This window comes from Aythya fuligula, chromosome 1 (genome assembly GCF_009819795.1).
Source record: "Aythya fuligula isolate bAytFul2 chromosome 1, bAytFul2.pri, whole genome shotgun sequence".
Classification (NCBI taxonomy): Eukaryota; Metazoa; Chordata; class Aves; order Anseriformes; family Anatidae; genus Aythya; species Aythya fuligula.
The window spans coordinates 82,937,579-82,959,216 of NC_045559.1; the positions used below are offsets into that span (position 1 = coordinate 82,937,579).

The 21,638-nt window shown below is 47.5% G+C and overlaps 1 protein-coding gene and 1 non-coding gene across 6 annotated transcripts; both read left to right on the forward strand.

Annotated features, from left to right (window-relative positions):
• Positions 1-485: 485 nt before the first annotated feature.
• Positions 486-21,581, forward strand: CHD4 (chromodomain helicase DNA binding protein 4). 5 transcript variants are annotated; one of them, XM_032207956.1, is made up of 40 exons: positions 486-547; positions 1,252-1,470; positions 3,344-3,471; positions 3,661-3,852; positions 4,254-4,372; positions 4,823-5,064; positions 5,151-5,278; positions 5,409-5,544; positions 5,991-6,172; positions 6,304-6,543; positions 7,458-7,661; positions 7,754-7,959; positions 8,246-8,377; positions 8,507-8,603; positions 8,997-9,188; positions 9,285-9,485; positions 10,450-10,587; positions 12,522-12,643; positions 12,758-12,931; positions 13,266-13,407; positions 13,862-13,993; positions 14,105-14,222; positions 14,427-14,551; positions 14,834-15,071; positions 15,251-15,423; positions 15,580-15,760; positions 15,838-15,948; positions 16,117-16,205; positions 16,282-16,415; positions 16,890-17,034; positions 17,220-17,385; positions 17,759-17,868; positions 18,076-18,211; positions 18,448-18,525; positions 18,631-18,768; positions 18,861-18,969; positions 19,292-19,424; positions 20,445-20,640; positions 20,780-20,955; positions 21,072-21,581. In XM_032207956.1, the coding sequence occupies exons 2-40, from the start codon at positions 1,317-1,319 to the stop codon at positions 21,087-21,089; spliced, it is 5,835 nt and encodes a 1,944-aa protein (XP_032063847.1). In that variant the 5' UTR covers positions 486-547; positions 1,252-1,316; the 3' UTR covers positions 21,090-21,581. The 5 variants fall into 5 exon arrangements, with proteins under 5 accessions (XP_032063847.1, XP_032063848.1, XP_032063849.1 ...); XM_032207957.1 differs by having other exon boundaries at positions 16,120-16,205; XM_032207958.1 differs by having other exon boundaries at positions 15,862-15,948.
• On the forward strand, positions 17,413-17,552 carry LOC116485247. The gene has a single exon (XR_004252845.1).
• Positions 21,582-21,638: the final 57 nt, after the last annotated feature.

The following is a 21,638-nucleotide window of genomic DNA, read 5'->3' on the forward strand; positions in this document are numbered from 1 at the left end:
ACTACAGCTTGCTGTCCACACACACACACACACACACACCGAGACTATTATGGGATGGCGGGCGAGGGGCCGCGCCGCGGGGGGCGCAGGGTCCCGTGGGGGGGGGGGGGTTGGTGGTGGTGGTGGTGTGGTGCATATTATGGGATGTCGGAGCGAAGGGGTGAGAGGGTGGGGAGTATTATGGGATGTTGCTCGGCTGAGGAAGGGGGGGGTGGGGGGGGGGCATATTATGGGATGTTTCTAGACCGGGAGGGGGGGGGTTATTATGGGATGCCGGGCCGGGCAGTGAGTGGGAAGTTCTGAGGGGAGGACGAATATTATGGGATGTCTCGGTTGGGGGGGGGGTGTTGCCGGGGAGATGGGGGCGGAGCCTGTTGCCGGGGTCCCGGGGCATATTATGGGATGGAGGCGGGAGCGGGGCGGGGCCTGGCCGGGTTTTTTCCCCTTTAAGAGGCGGTGCCGGGGTCGGAGCCATTTTCCCTTCAGCAGCAGCAGCAGCAGCACCAGCGGCGGCGGTGGCAGAGCGGAGCTGGGGGTCTGCAGCCGGGTGAGGAGCCGGGAGGGGACGCGGGCGGGCACAGCCTCCCCCCACCTCCCGGGACCCCCCCAGCTCCCCCTTCTCCTCCGCGGCTCCCCCCCCTTCCCCGGGGGGCCGCGCTGTCCCCTCACGGGCGGCCGCAGGACGCGCCCCCCTTCCCCCTCCCGGCTGCGTGTGCGGTGTGCGGGGACGCTGCGGGGCGGGGGGCGGCCTCCCCGCCGGGCTCTGCCGCTCGCTGCTCGGCCTCCGCCCCGGCGGCCGTCCCCGGGGAGAGGCGGCCCCTCGCTGCCTGCGAGCCGGACTTCCCCGGCCCCGCCCCGCACCGTGCCCCCCCCCACCCTCCCCTCCGCCACCCCCGCCCTGCGCCGCGCAGCCCCGCTCCGGGCGGGGGCGCGGGAGCGGCGGGCAGGGAGCGGGGCTGCGGGCAGCGCCCAGGCACCGCCGCCTTTTGTGCGGGGTCCCCGGGGGGCAGACGTGACCCAGGGCTGCAGGGGGACGGGGGGGGTGTTCGTGCAGGTGCTGGCTCGGTTGTGCCTCGTCGCGACTCCCGTCTGGTGGCTGCTGCCAGGCTTCCCCGTAACACCGCAGGCTCCCAGCGCGGGGAAGTTGCTAGCGAAGCGTTCTCGCGAGGAGCCTCTTGGTAGCACTATTGCTTGGGAAGCCGGAGTTGGTACCCGCTGTAACTTTCTTCTTCTTCGTTCCTTTCGGCGAAGCACCGGCTTGGCTGGCGAGAAGACGACGCGGTCTGTAAGCCCGGGCCTCCCCCAGTCTGGAGGACATGGCGTCGGGCATCGGGTCGCCCTCACCGTGCTCCGGGGGCAGCGACGACGATGAGATGGAGATCCTCCTGAACAACGCCATCCCCCAGCACCAAGGTATCGAGGGCCTGCAGGGCCCGGGTGTGAAGTGGGGTAATGCTCCTCTCACCATGGGTATGTGAAACGCGTGGTCTGCGAGGGGTGGGGGGGGGGATATGGCTATTGACTCGGAGCCAGGCGTGCGGTTTTCATTTGGGTATCACAGTCCTGGGGCTACTTCACACCACCAGGCCCGTGGCTTCGCGTCAGGTGGAGCTGACTTCGTGCCGAGACATCGCGGGTTGTCAGGGGAGCATGCTTTGAGGAGGTGTGAGGGGTGGAGGCAGCATGTCCAACCCTTACAGGCTATGGAAACGCCTGCCAGTCTCATCCCTCCTGAGTGGGGAGGGCGATGGGGGGCACTATGTGAAAGGGCAGCACATCTGGCTTTTTCATCAGGGATCCCAGACCTGCTGACGTCCAGAGCAAACTGCCCTGGGCTGTTGCGTGACCCACTTTTTCTTCACCACACCCAATTATGGAGGCTTCTTGTGGTTCTTGCTCTGTGCTGTCTGCTCACCTTTGCTTTTCTTGTAGTCTTTGTACCTTGCCTTTTCCCTCTTGCTTGCATCCTCGTCAGCATCAGACTGGAGTTAGAGCCCTGGGTACTCCTCTGTTTCTGGTGTTATCGCTGCATGTCCACAGAGCAAGTCCTTAAACATCTGGATTCTCTGCTTCCTTGTAAAATGGAACGTGTATCCTAATGTGCTGGACTGTAAGACAAGTTTGACTTTTCTTATCAGGTCATGCTGTAGTGTTGTAGCATCATATGACAAAATGTTGCATCTGGAAAGGGAAAGTGGTGTTAAGGGCTTCTTGGCTTTTTCTCATGAGGTTTGTCTCCAGGTGCCTTCTGGTCCTGCTAAAATCTTAGGTAGGGGGAAGGTTGTCAGTAAGCCTTGTAAGGAAAGTCTTGGTGAAGAAAAACTTAAAATCACTGCAAACGTGAGAGGTTTAGGAGATGCACTGGAAGGGATGGGACACCAGAGGCTCTAAATCAGAACTAGCAGGAGAGGAAGATGTGGAATCCCTGAAGGAACTGGTGTTGCAGGACTGTGCCAGTGAAGAGCTACTAACTGGCTGGCAGCGTGTCAGGGATGCAGGGACCCCAAACCTTGAGAGCTCTACCTGCCTCTCCTCATCCCACTGCCGCAGCTCTCTTGACCTGTGTCTTCCTCCATCCTGCCCAGCCCCTGTGGTCAGGAGGCCATTTTCCCTTGGAGGCAGAAGGAGTGACTCTGGCTGTGTGCGATGGGCGGGGCGGCAGGGGAGGGCGAATGGCTGGGCTGCTCCTGCAGGCTGCCACAAAGGAGCAGTGGGCTGCCCCTGCCCCGGGGCTGCGGGGAGACAGGCCTCGGGGATGGGAGCTTGTGGGTTCCTGCCCATGGGGTGAGCTTGCCAGCTGTTGGCATAGAAGGGAGGGCCGGGGGGAGACAGCTGTGCCAAATCCAAATCAGAACCGAGCTGCTGAGTAGCAGCTTACCTATGGAGGAGGCCAAGGAGTGGCTTATGGACTCTATTTTGCATGCTGATGCCCTGGTGAAGAGGTTAAGTAACTTCTCTTCTGGAGACCTGAATACTGTTTCAGTCCTCTATTCATGTTCTCCAATATATTCACTATTTCATCTCCTTCAGATGTGGCCATCTGCTCTCTGCCCTTTCTTCTTGTTTGGTTAAGGCAAACTTTTGGGCCTTAAGATCTGAGTGCAGCTCTGCTTAGAGAAGGAATACTGTGGAAATGGGCCTTGTTGGAGGGAGGGAGGAAAATGTGTTACTTACCATATGATTAAGTAGTGTATGTTATAAACAGTAACAGGGTAAGCAGTTGTAAATGCTTCTGTGTTTGTAAGTATGTAGCAGCTAGACAAATCAAGTGATGTCAGTGAAAAGTGGGCTATGGTGTAGTGCACAAACGGGTTGAAATTACATGTCACCTCTTCCCCTCCAGAGCCTGAAGAAGAGCCGGAAGAAGAGCTTCTGTCTGAGGCTGAAACACCCAAAATCAAGAAGAAGAAGAAGCCCAAGAAACTAAAGGAACCCAAAGTGCCCAAGCTCAGCAAGCGTCAGAAGAAGGAGGTGAGGAAAAGGATGTCTTGGATCACGCTCTATGGATATGTGGCATAAGGGGGGGAATGGCTTTGTTGTTGACCTACAGCAGCAATCCGTTGTGTGAATCCTCTAGAGCTTGGGGAGAATGTGGCATTTAGTGCTTATCCGGGGTATTTTCTCACAGCTGCCTGATCTTCTCTCTCCCTCCCTCCCCAGCTGGGGGACAGCTCTGGTGAGGGCAATGAGTTTGTGGAGGAAGAGGAGGAGGTTCTGCGCTCGGACAGTGAAGGCAGTGACTATACTCCTGGGAAGAAGAAAAAGAAGAAATTAGGGCCTAAGAAGGAAAAGAAAAACAAAGCGAAGCGCAAGGAGGAAGAAGAAGAAGAGGAAGAAGATGATGACTCCAAGGTGAGAGGATACCCTGCTGATGGCCTGCTTGTTCCTTGCTTCCCTTTATCCAATTTTGGGGATTGGTGCTGTTTGTGACTGTGCATGAAGTGGGGACAGTTCAGTTTCTTCCTCTGCTAAACCTGACTGACCTGAATGCTGCCCCATCTTGCATGCCTTCCACTCTCCTACCTTAAACCCACCTAGAAAGTATACTAAATGTGAAGACTTTTCCCACTTTTGATGTTCTAGTGAGGCTCTGTCCTATGGCAGTGACAAGTGAAAGGGGGGAGGAGGTGGAAATCCCCCTGTCTTGACCCACTGGGTCACCTGTAGGTGAAAGGTAGATGATGTAGATGTATGGAAGCTCTTCTGTAGAGCATGCGCTTTTGCTCAGAGTTGCTGTGATTCTCTTTGCACAGGAGCCAAAGTCATCTGCTCAGCTCTTAGAGGATTGGGGCATGGAGGATATTGACCATATCTTCACAGAGGAGGATTACCGCACTCTCACCAACTATAAAGCTTTCAGCCAGTTTGTCAGGTGATCTGCAAGCCTCTAGCACTTGGAAGGACTCCTGAAGTGCAAAAAAAAAAAAAAAGACTAGGTTTTGTGTCGTGAGGTTCCAAAACCATGTTAGAGACACTAGCGTCCTACCTAGAGCAAAAATTGAAGCAACGCTAAAATAATTGATGTACATATTTTGTTTTCAGTGATTGAAAATGATGCAAGTTCTTCTAGTCCGTTTCCCCCCCCCCCATTGTGCTAAATTCCATTTTGATCTCCAAATCCTGGAGCGTTTACCTCCACACTGTGTGAAGGATGGGAGGGAGTGGAGAGATTCATTGCCTGTTGAGATCAGAGATTAGAAAGGAATGTAGCTTGGGAGAGAAGTGCTGCTGGGAGGGTTGGGGGGGGGGGGAGAATGGGAGGAGAAAGAATCATCTAGACTTCAGGCCGGTTAGTAACTCTTCCTTCCTTAACTGTATGCAGGCCACTTATTGCAGCCAAGAACCCTAAAATAGCTGTGTCGAAGATGATGATGGTACTGGGAGCCAAGTGGAGGGAGTTCAGCACAAACAACCCCTTCAAGGGAAGTTCAGGTGCATCTGTGGCTGCTGCTGCCGCTGCAGCTGTTGCAGTAGTGGAGAGTATGGTGACAAATGTGGACGCTGTGCTGCCGCAGCCCCCGGTAGATGTGCCGCTCAGGAAAGCCAAGACAAAGGAGGGCAAAGGTGAGATGAAAAATCTGATGGGGTGGCAGAGAGAGAGTGTTGTCAAGGCAGTAGCTCCTTCGACTCACTGGCTCCTCTGTTCCCAGGACCCAATGCCCGGCGGAAGCCCAAGGCCAGTCCTCGTATTCCTGATATCAAAAAACCTAAAACAAAGAAAGTGGCACCCTTGAAAATCAAGCTGGGAGGATTTGGCTCCAAGCGTAAGAGATCATCGGTAAGTGACCCTCCTTCCTTGATATCCTGAGGAGGAGCTGGTGACATGCTAGAGATGCTGGGATCTGGGGCTGATCGCTGTCCCCAGCGTGCATGCCTGAGCAGCACGTCTCTCTTCTTCCCTACCTCAGAGCGAAGACGATGATCTGGATGTGGAGTCAGACTTCGATGACGCCAGCATCAACAGCTATTCTGTTTCAGATGGATCTACCAGCCGTAGTAGTCGCAGTCGCAAAAAACTCAAAGCTGGGAAAAAGAAAAAGAAAGGTATTGCTGCTTGCTGTCAGCTGGAAACAAAATTACAGCTAAGTGTATGTAGAGATGAGAGGAGTGTCTATGCAGCATTTGGGTACTTCTCAGTGTACTTGAGGGAGGAGAATCCTTCATGGAGGAAAGACCTGATTATTACTTCCAGTAAGGAAAAGGTGCCCAGGAATTCTTTCCCTCTTTAGTAGAGGAACAGATACAGTGCTGAGTTTTCCTGGCCTAAGGTACACTTTTAATTTCATGGGTGGAAGGAGCCCCAAAGGGCTTTGTTTCACTTCTGTTTCAGTTTTTGCCCCCTGCCCTGTTTATTACAAGGACAGAGATACAGAATCCAAAATTCACTCTGCAACTATATAGTCTGGTGCTGAGGGAGGCACCAGCCCTTGCTGCAAGAAGCTTGTATCTGCTGTGCCTTGTACTATTCTAACTCCCCACATCCTCTGCAGGTGAGGAAGATTCCACAGTGGCTGTGGATGGCTATGAGACTGATCACCAGGACTACTGTGAGGTGTGCCAGCAGGGAGGAGAAATCATACTGTGTGATACCTGCCCTCGTGCCTACCACATGGTTTGCCTGGACCCAGACATGGAGAAAGCCCCAGAGGGCAAATGGAGCTGCCCACACTGTGTGAGTACTGGATTCCCCCGAATTTGTTGTCAAGGGGGAAGGTCAGTTGACTTGATGCTGTTCTTCAGCGCTAATGAAGATAGTCACAAATGCGTCAATCAGATTTTTTTCTAATTTTCCTATTCCTGTAGGAAAAAGAGGGCATTCAGTGGGAAGCAAAGGAGGATAACTCCGAAGGTGAGGAGATCCTGGAAGATGTTGTGGGGGATGCTGAGGAGGAAGATGACCACCATATGGAGTTCTGTAGGGTCTGCAAGGATGGAGGAGAGCTGCTGTGCTGTGATGCCTGTCCTTCGTCCTATCACATCCACTGTCTGAATCCCCCATTGCCAGAGATTCCCAATGGGGAGTGGCTGTGTCCTCGCTGCACTGTAAGTTTCTGCTATACCACTCTCCTGTGGCTAAAAGAGCAGATGGATCTGTTCCCTTCTGAACATCACATTTTCCTGGAAATGCTAGGTCCTAAGAGGAGGCTATTGCATTTTTGTCATAGTTCGCTGAGGTCTGGCTCTCTGTGGTTGGATGTAGCTTGGTTGTTTTTACTCCAGAGAGCAGGAAGTACAGGATTACAGCAATTGAGTTCCGTGAGGTTTGCCCATGTGTGAAGTAGTTGGGCAGTCCTGGGTCCAGGATGCCAAAGCTCAATTTTCTTGGGCCCTGTGTGTATGCAGAAGCAGCAATGTGAGTGCAAGCAAATTCAGCACTTAAATATTTTAAGCTGATGCTGAGCCAAACAGATCTTGTGCTGCAGGCTCTGTAACGCCAAGCCTTTTCATAGTAGATGGTCAGAAATTTCACACTGTTGCAAGATGTTACTGAAATGAAGTATTATAACTGGGATTAGATGCTTTCAGTCAGTGATGAGGAATTCTAAGATAATGAACAAAATAGAATCTGCTTCAGGGTACATCCCAATACTGGGCTGATAGTTCTACAGAAAAACACTTCTGGTACATTGGAGTTCTGGTTGGATGGACTGACATTAAGCCCAGCAATGTGTGTAATTCATGTAGAACTTCTGAATTTTTTTGTGCCCTGGGGAGACAACTAAATTAAGATACTAAATTGGATTCCCCAGTCTTGGGAGGGGAGACAAATTAGAGAAAGCTCAGGGAAATGCTGTAAATAAGAGGATGAAAGCTTCCAAGCCCAAAGAGCAAACTCCACTTGCGTAGTAAAGCTCTAAGGAAGAGAACTGTGACTCTTTGAACACTCTCTACTCTTCAGCACTTGTAGTTAGAATACTTCATTGCAGTCTGGTATAATGATCTGTTTAACTTTTTAGTGCCCTGCCTTGAAAGGAAAGGTGCAGAAGATCTTGATCTGGAAATGGGGTCAGCCCCCAGTTGGTCCCCCGCCACCACGTCCACCTGATGCAGACCCTAATGCTCCTCCTCCGAAGCCTCTGGAGGGTCGGCCTGAAAGGCAGTTCTTTGTCAAATGGCAGGGCATGTCCTACTGGCACTGCTCTTGGGTGTCGGAGTTGCAGGTGAGTTTAAAACTCTTATGATATGGTTATTCCTGTGGGTAGCTGGGGGGAAAGATATATTTAAGATCTCTAATTCTTTGTCCTGACTCCAGCTGGAGCTGCACTGTCAGGTCATGTTTCGAAATTACCAACGCAAGAATGATATGGATGAGCCACCCTCAGGGGACTTCGGAGGTGAAGAGGAGAAAAGCCGAAAGAGAAAGAACAAGGACCCCAAATATGCTGAAATGGAGGAGCGCTTCTACCGATACGGGATCAAGCCAGAGTGGATGATGATCCACAGAATCCTTAATCATAGGTAGGGAAGGAAGCAAAGACAAACTTTTTTTTATCTAAATACCTCTCCCTGTGGAAGAGCAGGAGGATTTTTAACAAATGCCTTAGGTAGGGTTAAGGAAGAGTTGATGAGCTAAGCTGCATCGTTATCGTTAATGAGTGGGAAAAGTGGGAGTTCTTTTGTTTATATGACAAACATTGTTCTTGTGTTTGTTGCTTCATTAAGGGATCCTTTTTTCTCCAACTTGAGTGGATTGGGTGAATAGTATCTTTTCACAGTGCTTAAGACTTACTGCTTTCTCCCTCAGTGTGGATAAGAAGGGGAATGTCCACTATTTGATTAAATGGAGAGACCTGCCCTATGACCAGGCATCGTGGGAAAGTGAGGATGTGGATATCCAAGACTATGACCTTTACAAGCAAGCCTACTGGAATCACAGGTAGGAGAAAATATCTAGAGATCACGTTCCTCTATCTCAACAGAAAATATTTGAGTATATCACTACCTAGCAGAGGCTGCATTACAGAAGCCATTAAACTTGTGTATTCTTGGGACTGTCTCTGCATAGGGAGCTGATGAGGGGTGAAGAAGGAAGGCCTGGCAAGAAGCTAAAGAAAGTGAAGATGCGGAAACTGGAAAGGCCCCCTGAAACTCCCACGGTAGATGTAAGTTACTGTTTATTGCTTTGGTGCCATCTGATGGAGCTGGTGGTTTTGAGTGGGGCCGGGGCTTGGTAAATGGAAAACCAAAGGGTGACAAACACAAGGCTTGTAATTCCTTCCAGGCCTAAAAAGTAATTGGGTACATACAACCTTCAGATAAAGGCCTAGCTTGTACACTGGAAACAGACTAGCTGATTATTGGTAGAAATAGATCTTTTTTTTTTTTAAAAAAAAAAAGTGTGGGGGGCTGATGGACAACCCTTTTTAGGGGTTTTTCGGGATTTAGTACTGGGCTTAATCTGGTGGTTTTCAGTGGAGTATCATCTACGCTAAGGAATATGTATTGACTAGGAAAGAACTCTTAGTAATCTCAACTCTTTCTTCTTTCTGCTGTAGCCAACAGTGAAATATGACCGGCAACCTGAGTACCTCGACGTAACGGGGGGTACCTTGCACCCATACCAACTGGAAGGACTGAACTGGCTGCGTTTCTCTTGGGCTCAGGGCACAGATACAATCTTGGCAGATGAAATGGGTCTGGGAAAGACTGTGCAGACAGCTGTGTTCCTATATTCCTTGTACAAAGAGGTGAGAGGCCAAACATATCTGGGAGAACACTACCCAGGAAAATGCCACGAGTGAGTGGATGCATTCATCTAATGCTCTTAATGATTCTGTTCATAGGGCCACTCAAAGGGACCCTTCTTGGTGAGTGCCCCACTCTCCACTATCATCAACTGGGAACGAGAATTTGAGATGTGGGCACCAGATATGTACGTAGTGACCTATGTTGGGGACAAAGACAGCCGGGCCATCATCCGTGAGAATGAGTTCACTTTCGAGGATAATGCCATACGTGGAGGCAAAAAAGCATCCAGAATGAAGGTACAGAACTTTGCTGTATTGCAAACCTGAACTGGAAGAAGAGATGCACTAGACTGGTTTTCAGCAGCCAAGATTCAGATATTCTGAAATCCCTGGGAACTGAATATACTTTTAGCTTTGCAGGGGAAATAACTACAAATTGATGACTACTGGGTGTTTAGTTAGACTCCTTTTCTAGACAGTTTTAAGCACTTACCAGTCTGAACCATACAGCCCTGAAGAAAAAGGGTGTTGAGTAAAGCAATACTGGCTATAGGCAAGTCTCTTTATTCTTCTGCTTAATCTGTGAAGTTATATATCATGCTCCCTACAGATCTAAGTTAATGTCAGAATTGCCAGTCTGCATGAACTTGACTCCTCCTTCTTACCTCTCTATGAGGAACTGGCTGGTAGTAAAGCCACATCTAGACATCTGAGAAATTGCATTCTGTGCCCAGACAGGAAGGAAGATCCTGACATAAGTGGCTGTTTTTAATAGAATTGTAGTCTAAGAATTTTAGTCTAGCTACCACCTTATTTTTTTACTAGGAAAAGTGTTCCCAGTGGCAGAGTTAAATAGGACTCCTTGGTTTTGGTTTCCCTTGAAACTTATCTGCACAGAGTACTAACAAATTTTTCTGATAAGCTATTTAAGTCTTAACTTTTTGATGAGCTACGTTTCTCCAGATCTTTCCATAATGTACCTCTATTCACAGCTTATCTGTAAACTTGTTTCAAGACTTGGTTACTGTCCATAAGTAGTAAGTAACAAGGGGATTGAAGAGACTTACTTGTGTAAAACAATAGGGGATTGAAGAACTGGAATGCTTGGGTGGTATTTTTGAATCTGTTGACAGGAAACTGCATGTGAAAAATGATTTTTGATGTGCTGCTCAACCATGGCTTGTTGGAACAGCTTGGAGAGACCCCTTTGTCTTGGGGCATTCCCTTATCTCATTACCATGTCCCTTCTTTTCCTTTGCAGAAGGAGGCTGCTGTGAAGTTCCACGTGCTTCTCACCTCCTATGAACTGATCACAATTGATATGGCCATACTGGGCTCTATTGACTGGGCCTGTCTCATTGTGGATGAAGCTCACCGACTGAAGAACAACCAGTCTAAGGTACAGAAAAGCATAGGTAATAAGGTTTATGGGCACGGCACGTGTTGCAGAGATTGTTCAGAAGATTAGATTGCTGTTCTTAAGCAAGTAAGTTTGTCTGCCAGCTCTTAGTCATATGTTTGACAGCAAATTTGATGCATTATCGTAAAGGCGGGGAGGGGTGGGGGGAACAACCTTCATTTTGATTATAACTGGTAACAACTTCACTTGTTGTGTGTCTCACTCATTAACTCAGTTTCCTCTCTGAGTAGGCAATTGGTGTATACTAGAAAAAAATGTTTTGTTTTTTTTTTAAAAAAAAAAAAAAACAGAAAACCTGGATGTTCTTCCTTAAAAACAGGCTTCTCTGGAAGCAGATTGTATACCTGCACCATCTCTATTATGAAAGGATTTTTTACCATATTGAGCATAAAACAAGCTTCATGAGCACAATTGTCCTGCTTCCAGAGTAATCTTGGCCTCTGCATTCATCTAGCTTTGTAGCAGAGCTAACTCTTCTATGTTATAGAAATGGGAGAGGTGGGCAGGGGTGTTCAACAATGCCTGGACAAATGCTGAAAGCCATACAGCTGCTTTCATACAAGGCTGTACCTTAACTAAGCTTGTTTTAATTCAGTTGAATTGACTGTACTTTCTTAATCCAGCCTCTCCCTAAGCCCTTGTGTTTTAATTCTGGTATTGATTTGTCTGTCTTCAGCTGGATTCTAGGGCTTAGTACACTAAACAACTGTTACTGGAAATCTGGTTTTATAGGTTCTTGCAGGCTGTAAGAGAAAGTTACCTCTTTGTTTAAAGAAAAAATAGCTTCAGCTTTTCAGATCCAAATGTGAGGTATCTTTCCAATATATCACGGCTGTGCTTGATATCCAGTTTCCAGATCATGCTTGATTGTAGGCCCTAAAACTGAATGTTGTTCTGTGCTTAGAATTGAAATTATTGGAAACGGTGAAGAACACTTATTATTCATACATATGAACTGAAAGAGAATACTAAATTTCAAGGCTTCACCATGACTAAGTTGCAATTGATTGTCCACCAAGACCATTAAGTCTACCTCTTTCTAGATCAGTTTCCTATCCCTTAAGGACAGCTTTAGGTGTTTGGATGTGAGACAGATCAGCTTTTTTGTCAGGAGGTGATGTTTGCCTACCAATGAGTATCTTTTACAGATATAAGTAACTTCCATATTTCTTTCCAAGACAGGAATCCTTTAGATATAATAACCAAAAGAAATGCCACCCCTCATTTTGATTTTGTTTGCCACCTAGTACAAGCTACTCTCATACTGTTTGATGTTATATCATGTTAAGTTTAAAATGAACAAACAAATGGCCAAGCTCATAATTTACTGCTTTGTCAATTTGTGCTAGCAAACACTGTACTTGTGCTTTTCAGTTCAGTACCTTACCTGCTCACTAGTTCTGCCTGGAATTACTTCATTGTTGTGAAAGCCAGCACAAATCACTTCAAAGGCATATTGGCAAACCCTTAGCTCTTTCTCCTCTGCTTGTTCAGAACTCTGGAATGCTGCCAGGATTGATATGAATAGGAAGAGTGACTTGGTTATTTCTAGAAGTCTTGAGGCAGAGAAGTAAGAATGTAGAACACTAATTTAGAGGAAAGTACGTAGTACAGCAGTCTGGAAAAGATTGGTGGTCTGAAAGCTTGTAACTTAAAAAAGCAAGGGAAATCTTCTAGCACCTGATGGCTTGTAGGACTTGCTGCAGTCACTTGTTATGCAGAAGCGTGATCCAAATAAGATCAGTCTAGTGTCCGTGACCGGAATGGGAGCTACCCGGAGCTCTTATCCAAACAGCTGATACAATCTAATTCAAATCCTAGCTTGTTCTTTTTTTCTAGGACTTTTTTTTATAGGACTGTGACTTAAGTCTTTGTGTCTCTCCCTCTTCCTTCCCTACTCTCTACTTTTCCAGTTCTTCCGTGTGCTGAACGGTTATTCACTCCAGCATAAGCTGCTGCTTACAGGAACTCCCCTGCAGAACAACCTGGAAGAACTGTTCCACCTGCTGAACTTCCTGACACCAGAGAGATTCCAGTAAGTCTTGCAGTGCAAGTCCAGGCAAAGCCTGCTTGTCTTGAAACTCCTATTCCCTTTTTTTTTTTTCTCTTTTTCCTTTGTGGATTTTGCTGAATGTCTGTTTCTCTGCAGTAACCTGGAGGGCTTCTTAGAAGAGTTTGCGGATATAGCCAAGGAAGATCAGATTAAGAAGCTGCATGACATGCTGGGCCCACATATGCTGAGGCGTCTCAAAGCTGACGTTTTCAAGAATATGCCATCTAAGACCGAACTTATTGTCAGAGTGGAGTTGAGCCCCATGCAGAAGTGAGTGTGGGGATGGCACACTTGCTGGGGAACTACTGTTGCTCTCTTCTGCAGTTCCAAAGAGGATGCTGAAACAGCCTTAGCCTTCTTGTAGAGCTTTCTGCACAGTAGATAGAAAAATTTCCTGCTGCTGCTGTAATTGAGAGGAGGAGTAGTCCTGTGGTCTGATGTAAGGGTTAAAGGGATAGTAACTGCCACTGGCAGAGCCTAGGTAGTTACCAGGTAATGGCAGGAGCTGTATGGATGTTAACAAATGAGTATGGTAGTTGCTCTCATGAGGGTTGCCTGAGGGGTGTGTGTGTGTCTTATGTACATATATTTTTTCCCTTTTCAGAAAATACTACAAATACATTTTGACAAGGAACTTTGAGGCACTGAATGCACGTGGTGGTGGTAACCAAGTTTCCTTGCTCAATGTTGTTATGGATCTGAAGAAGTGCTGCAACCACCCCTACCTCTTCCCTGTGGCTGCTATGGTATGTCCAGTTGCTGACTTATTCTTATATAAGCAAATTCCCTGCTGGCTGTTACCAGGGAGACTGTGAGCTCCATGGCAAGTATGGAGGGATTCCCTTTTTATTCTTGTGCTATTTTTCCCCATCTTGTATATTTATGCCTTTATGTAGACATCACATTCTGGAAGGCCTCTCCTTTTCCATTATCTTTATTGACAAGTAGGAACATCTTTTGATTCTCTCAGGATGAGAGAGACAGAGTAGGGACTGAGTCAGAAAGAGGGGATCTAGGAGTTAAACTGCAAAATAAGTAGCACAGGCTGGCACTGATGTTTTGTATAAGTAATGCTGTGCATTGTGGTTGTACTGAGTTAAATGACTAGATGTGAGTCAGCATCTGAAGAACACAGCTAGGGACTAATATCAAGCAGAAGCAGTTTTCTTCTCTCACCCCTCGCTTTTTCTTTCTTTTTAGGAAGCTCCAAAGATGCCAAATGGCATGTATGATGGTAGTGCTCTTATTCGAGCATCTGGAAAGCTGTTGCTGCTCCAGAAGATGTTAAAGAATCTCAAGGAAGGAGGTCACAGGGTGCTCATATTCTCTCAGGTATGTGAGGGAAAACCTTAAAGCTGAGAATTCCTTTCCTAAGGAAAGGAGCCTGTTGTTCTGCTATCCCCTTGTCCCTCACTTCTTCTTGTGGTGATTTTTGATATGCAGATGACTAAAATGTTAGACCTTTTGGAAGACTTCCTAGAACATGAAGGATACAAGTATGAGCGGATTGATGGAGGAATCACGGGCAATATGCGTCAAGAGGCTATTGATCGCTTCAATGGTAAGGATTCTCCTCTGTATTTTATGTACAAAACTAAATTTCTTGCCTTGTATGTGCTTAGTGTTCAGTATGGGATTGTTGGTAGTGGCCTGAGTCATCCATTGCTCTCCTGGAATCTTAAACTGGTAGTGATCCCCTGAGATGATAAAAATCCTTGTTTGAGTAATGTGCTCTCCCTTGATTACCTCTTTTTTTTTTTCCAAGCTCCTGGTGCTCAGCAGTTTTGCTTTCTGCTTTCAACTCGAGCTGGGGGTCTTGGCATTAACTTGGCCACAGCAGATACTGTGATAATTTATGACTCAGACTGGAACCCCCACAATGATATCCAGGTGAGTTTGAATGAAACCACTCACTACAGGGAGCCTTTGAGGAAGAAGGGAAGTGAAAGCATCAGAGGGAGTGAAGGAATTTGTGGTGACTTTCTTTCTAGAAACATGCAAAATTAGAGCAGTGAGGTTGGGTAGAGATGGGAAGTGAACAAGCAGAGGGCATGTCTTAACTAATGTTAAGAATAAAAACGAAGGCAAGTGTGAAACTTGTGGAGGTAGGTGGGGTGTAGCAGGCTACTGCTTGTGTTGCTCTAGACTGTTCTGAGTGTCTCCCTCTTCTAGGCGTTCAGCCGTGCACATAGAATTGGACAGAACAAGAAAGTGATGATATACCGCTTTGTGACAAGGGCCTCAGTGGAGGAGCGTATCACTCAGGTGGCCAAGAAGAAAATGATGCTAACTCATCTGGTAGTGAGACCAGGATTGGGCTCCAAGACAGGCTCCATGTCGAAACAGGAACTTGATGACATTCTCAAATTTGGCACTGAAGAGCTCTTCAAGGATGAGGCAACTGAGGGTGGTGAGTGCCTGAGAGTAGAAGTGAAGGAGGTGGGGAAGGACTAAATAAGGAATCCTTACCTAGCTAGTAACTATAGGCACAGTACTGATCAGAGCTCTACAAGGAGGTCTAGGGTGTCATATCCTCTCCTAGTCCCTTGAGATCCACATGGCAGATGTCTGTCTGTGCTCCTTCCGCAGGGGATAACAAAGAAGGTGAGGACAGCAGTGTTATCCACTATGATGACAAGGCAATTGAGCGCCTGTTGGATCGGAACCAGGATGAAACAGAAGATACAGAACTGCAGGGCATGAATGAGTATCTCAGCTCCTTCAAGGTGGCCCAGTATGTAGTGCGTGAAGAGGAAATGGGGGTGAGTATGAGGTGGATATCAGCTAGGGTCTTCTGGTGAATGGTATAAGAGCAGTTAAATCAAGCTCTGATGCTTTTAAGGGCAAGTAGGCATAAATCTACTCAGGCAGGTTGGGATATGTGATGTAGGGCTCTTAATGTTAACTCTGTGTGGCAGGAGGAAGAAGAGGTTGAACGGGAGATCATAAAGCAGGAGGAATCAGTGGATCCCGATTACTGGGAGAAACTGCTCCGTCACCATTATGAGCAGCAACAGGAGGATCTGGCCAGGAATCTGGGCAAGGGCAAACGTATTCGCAAGCAAGTTAACTACAATGATGGCTCTCAGGAGGATAGAGGTACAAAAATCCACAGGAACCTGGGGGAAATGGGTGTAAGCATGTGTTACTGGGAGAGTAACGGAGTAGCGTCTCAGGCTCACGTGCTGTTTTTCTTTCAGACTGGCAGGATGACCAGTCAGATAATCAGTCAGACTATTCAGTTGCTTCTGAAGAAGGAGACGAGGACTTTGATGAGAGGTCTGAAGGTAAGTTGTGGTGAAGACACAGAGCTCCTGGGTCGCTTTCCCTGCATGTAGTAACAGCTGGGACTTTGGATGCTTGGTACGCTTTCTGGTGCCCTTCTGCAAGGGAAGTATTCACGCAACAATATGCTGTGCGTTGTCTCTCCTCCTTAGCTGCATTTCTCTCTTCAGCAGCTCGTCGGCCTAGCCGCAAAGGCCTGAGAAATGATAAGGATAAGCCCCTGCCTCCTTTGCTTGCCCGAGTAGGAGGGAACATTGAGGTAAGTAGCAGCAGGATAGGTCTGTAAATTCTAGCTGTTCCTATATGGCTGTTTCCATATCTATCCCTCGTTCTAGGTGTTGGGTTTCAATGCCCGCCAGCGGAAAGCCTTCCTTAATGCTATCATGCGCTATGGAATGCCACCTCAGGATGCATTCACCACCCAATGGCTTGTTCGGGACCTCCGGGGCAAGTCAGAGAAAGAATTCAAGTAAGTGCATTAGGCAGGGACGGGCAACGTTTAGCCCCTTTGAGGAAGAATGAAAAATGGCCCTCTTCTGGCCTTTTTGTAAAATAATAGTTTGCGCTTTGCAGGGTGATGAGGAGAGACTAGGACCTGGGAGAGGCCAGGATATTGCTTCTGGTTTTCTTCCTTGGACTCCATTCATCAGTCACCAAAATCAAATGCTTGCATAGCCAGGCAAAGCACGTAATAATACCTTCCCAGTTCTTTCCAGGCTTACAGTTGCTTCTGGCTTAACATGAAGTCAGCTGTGTCCTCTGTGAATGTAACAGTTCTGTAAGGAAAATTTTGTGAAAATTTCCTGGAACCTCAGAAGTTGTTGTGATGGCTTAGAAGGCTTGGGGTGACTTCCATCATCTGGGAAGGGGTCTGATGTGGAAGGGGTCTGTCTCCAGCTAACCTGTGTTATGGCCTAAATGACTTGTCTTTTAATTGCTCTAGGGCCTATGTTTCCCTGTTCATGCGCCATTTGTGTGAACCTGGAGCTGATGGTGCAGAGACCTTTGCAGATGGGGTCCCTCGGGAAGGCCTTTCTCGACAGCATGTGCTTACTCGCATTGGGGTCATGTCACTTATACGCAAAAAGGTAGGTGCCTGAGAGCAACACAGCCTTTTCTCTCCATACAGCTTCTAGTCACTGGGGTGCTGAGCTAGTGAGTTCTCTCTTCTTCCCCACTTATTTCTTTGGGTGTTGAGTGATCTGTCTCTTCTGGTTTGAGGACAAGTCTTGTATGACTCTTCCTGTGATGTCTTTCTCTCCTTCTCTTGCAGGTGCAGGAATTTGAGCATGTGAATGGTCGCTGGAGTATGCCAGAATTGGCAGAGATTGAGGAGAACAAGAAGCTTTCACAGCCAAGCTCCCCCTCTCCCAAAACTCCAACTCCTTCAACACCAGGGGATACCCAGCCAAATACACCTGCCCCTGTCCCTCCACCTGGTGAGAGCTTCCCCCTTGTGAAATCCTGTGTCCTGACCTCATCCTGGCTCTTCCCCTCACCGGAGCTGTGGTGGTGGGGCTTGGGGGTGGACACAGATCAACTTACCTCTCGTGTTAGGAGGGCTGCCAAATGTATTTGCAAACCCTTAAAGGCAAGAGAGGACACCGGCTTTCCTTGGATGAACAGATATAAATGAGAAGTTTTGTGTTCGAGGGATGTGGTTTTATCTTGAGTGATATTGGTCCCACTTGTCTGGGGATAATCTCCAGGAGTGAAGGAGATGTGTGCTTAGTTAAATTGAAGGAAAGACCTCACTGATGGCTTTTCTCCTTCTCTTGTCTGCTGTGCTGCTGTGGAACGGGGAATATACAGAGGAGGGAGTAAAGGTGGAAGAAGGAGCCAGTACCAAGGAGCAAGGAGAGTCAGCTGAACCAGAGAAAGATCTTAGTGCCTCTGCTACGGAAACAGAGGCCCCTATGGAGGTGGGTGTTGGGTTGCTTGTTTGCCTCATGCGATTGCAAATGTCTCTAGTTCTGCCCACGCTTAATTCTTGGAACAATGCTTAAAGGTAATTCTTAGGTCCTCAGAGTTGGCCTAGCAGTTTTGTGCATCTCTGCTTTCAAGACTGATTTGACTGTGTTCTGTTTCCATGTGCTGTGTTGTCTCACTTCTCAATGATTTGTCCTCAGCAATGTGCCCAGCCTGTGGAGACACCACCGCAGGAAGCAAAATCCCCAGCGAATCCCACAGAAGCAGAAGAGAAAAAAGTAGAGGAACCGGAGGTGAAGGAAAGACCAGATGAGCCAATGGAAGTTGAAAGCAAAGGTATCTCTAGAGAGGTTGTCAATACCTTCAACATGCACCAAAACAAAAATACAAATGTCTTTCTAAAGCTGCATCTTCTCTGCCTTAGTACTTCACCCTACAGAAACAGACATAGTCAGTGGGGGCAATTCCAGGACTTTGAACAGGGAGTCAGGGAACAGTTTCAAGTTTCACAGATTCAGGAATAAAGCCTTGTACTTGCCAGCTCCATCTCATGTTCCTCTTTTCTCTTGCAGCTGATGTGGAGAAAGTGGAAGACAGAGCACCTATTGAGAATACCCCTGAACCTCCTATAATCACCTTGGATGAGAAAGGTGAGTTGTTCCATCCTCTTCCTGAGTCCATCTTTTGCAAGGATTCATTGTGGGTCCAACTTGCTGTGTTGTCTGCTGTGGTCTAATGACTTCTTGTGTGTACAGATGAGAAAAAGGAGGATGATAAGAGAGATGTGGTGATGCTGCAGAACGGGGAGATGCTGAAAGAGTCAGTAGATGAAAGGCACAAGAAGGCAGTAAAGCAACGGTTCATGTTCAACATAGCTGATGGTGGCTTCACAGGTACCAGACATCTTTATATACCTGGAAGTATAAGATACTACTTGTTTTCATGAAACAACTTTCAATTATTTTTGTGTATCTTGCCTTTCCAGAATTACACTCCCTGTGGCAGAATGAAGAGCGGGCTGCAACTGTCACAAAGAAGACCTATGAGATATGGCATCGGCGTCATGACTACTGGCTCCTTGCTGGAATTATCAAGTATCCTTACCCTGATAGACATGTTCTCTCCCCTTGTACATAAGCTATTACTGTGAAGGTGACCGTCTTGGGTCTGACTGCAGTACATCCAGTGAGACTGTCTTTATCTTCTTTCACCAGAGTGAAAGTGGTGGGAGGAGAGTTTTCCTGTCAGCACAGTTAAGATTTAATAGGACATAGTTTTCATTCCTTTCCCTTGGCTCCTGTTCCTCCCTTCCGTGCACCCCCTTTACCCCCACCTCCTCTCAAGAACTGTATCTGCCTGAGCTGCATATTCCCTTGTTCTCACTGCCTTTGTTTGCCTGAGCTCATCCCATCTCAGTCATGGCTATGCCCGTTGGCAAGATATTCAGAATGATCCACGTTACGCCATCCTCAATGAGCCCTTCAAGGGTGAGATGAACAGGGGTAACTTCTTGGAAATAAAGAACAAGTTCTTGGCAAGGAGATTTAAGGTAAGGTGCTCTCTCCAGGGTGACAAGTGCCTTTCAGCTGGATGGGCCTTTAAGAACAAGATGATTGCCTTGTTGAGCTTGATGTTTTGATTCTTACTTTTTCCCTGAAGGGAAGGCTTCTGCAGTGCCTTCTATTAAAAAAAAAAAAAAGTTTGTCAAAATAATGTAGCAGTGTCATGGTAGGAGTGCTTTTCTTTTGAAGTGGTGTTAAGGAACTTGGTCCAGTGCACTCTCCACTTCCACCTCCTCCCAATGTTGCTTCAACTGGCATGCAGGAGACATGCAGGTTCAAATGGCTGTTCCCACCACAAGTTCTGCCTGATGTGCTACAAACCGTTCTATCTGCCTAAGCAGAATTTAGAAAAATTGAATAACATTACAATAGTGAAAGAGTAGCTTTCATTCTGTCTTAAACCTACTTGGGAGTGACTTCCATTTAGCTCTGGAAGTTAAGACCAATGCAAATTAGGCCATGTAATTCTGAATCTTGGAACTAAACATTAATTTGATATAGCCTGGCTGATCAGCTCTGCTATAACAGTACTAAAATTAGTTTCTTCAAATGTCCCTGACATGCTTAACTGTTCTTTAGGTGCTTCCTGTAAGTAGCATAGGATACTTCTCACTCAGGTTCTAAGGAAAAACTTTATCCCAAACACTCACTGCAGAAAGAGTAAATGAGCAAGTAACCTGGTCCTCAAAAAGCCTTTAAAAATTTGAGCCATCTTAGCAGAGAAATAAGAATTCAAGTTTGTGGTAGTATTCTTATTAGACTAGATATACATAGCCTGGTTTTCCTGTGTGCCTGGCTTAATGGAGCTCTTCATTGTTTTGTGGATAAAAAAAAAATAGGCCTTACTCCAAGATAAACAGAAGCTGGTGAAAGGAGACTTGGGTGCAGAATCTCACCTTATGAAGCAGTAGAGAACTAGATCAGGAGCAGGCTAAGGGGTGGTGCAAACAGGCTGCTTCTCCAGCAATTGCTGGAAGACTTTTTCTTATTACTACCCTATCTTTCAGCTCTTGGAGCAAGCACTGGTGATTGAGGAGCAGCTGCGACGAGCTGCCTATCTGAACATGTCAGAAGACCCATCTCACCCCTCAATGGCTCTGAACACACGTTTTGCGGAGGTGGAGTGCCTGGCTGAGAGCCACCAGCATCTATCTAAGGAGTCGATGGCTGGGAATAAACCAGCCAATGCTGTGCTGCATAAAGGTGATTGTGTGTGTTAAGCAAGACTGGAGATGTGTTTAGCATTGCTGCCCCCTCCTGTCTCTTCCTTGGGCAGAGCCCCTGTTTTCCTCCCCTGAACATGTCCTTTCATCTTCTCTGAATATGTCCTTTCATCTTCTAGTTCTGAAGCAGCTGGAGGAGCTTCTGAGTGACATGAAGGCAGATGTGACTCGTTTGCCAGCCACCATCGCCCGCATCCCACCCGTGGCTGTGCGCCTCCAGATGTCAGAGCGCAACATCCTCAGCAGACTGGCCAACCGCAGCAGTGAGCCCCCTCCACCACCCCCTCCCCAACAAGTACGTACCCCTAGCAGGGCTGTCTAGGAGTGGAAACAGTCCCATTTTGGGGTCTGTTGATAGTATACTAATACTATGATGGTGTTGATTTCAAATGGTCTTCTCTGGTCCTACAGGTGGCCCAGCAGCAGTGAGCCCCCAGCCCAGTGCTGTTCATCTTTCGGCCGAGCTGAAGTGACCCTCCCTCCCCTACCCCTTCACACTCTACCCCTCTGCCTGACATTCCTGACTGGGTGCTGTTTCCCTCCATGGAAGCTGCCGTGCAGGTCCCCGGGAGGAGGAGAGCCTCCTTCCGCTGCAGCCAGCCCGTTGGAGCAAGGAGTGTGCTGAGGAGAGAGGGGGACGTATGATGGACTCTGTACATAGTGACTGGAGGCCGCGGCGCCACGTCTGTTACACGGAGAGCCTGGCTACATTGCTCGCTGCCTTGGCCTGGGATTCCAGTTATTATTTTTTTTGTTTTCTAATTTTATTTCGCGTTTGTTTACTGAGATGAGTGCACAGGTGAGACCAAGCAAAAAAAAAAAAAGACGAAGCCAGGACAGAGACAAAGCTACCTCCATCAAGATCCTTTTTAATACAGAAACTGACCGGACTTGTCCACTAATAATAATAATAAAAAAAAACAAAACAGTGAAAACAAAAACAAAAAACATAAAAAACAGAGCAAAATCTTGGTAAAA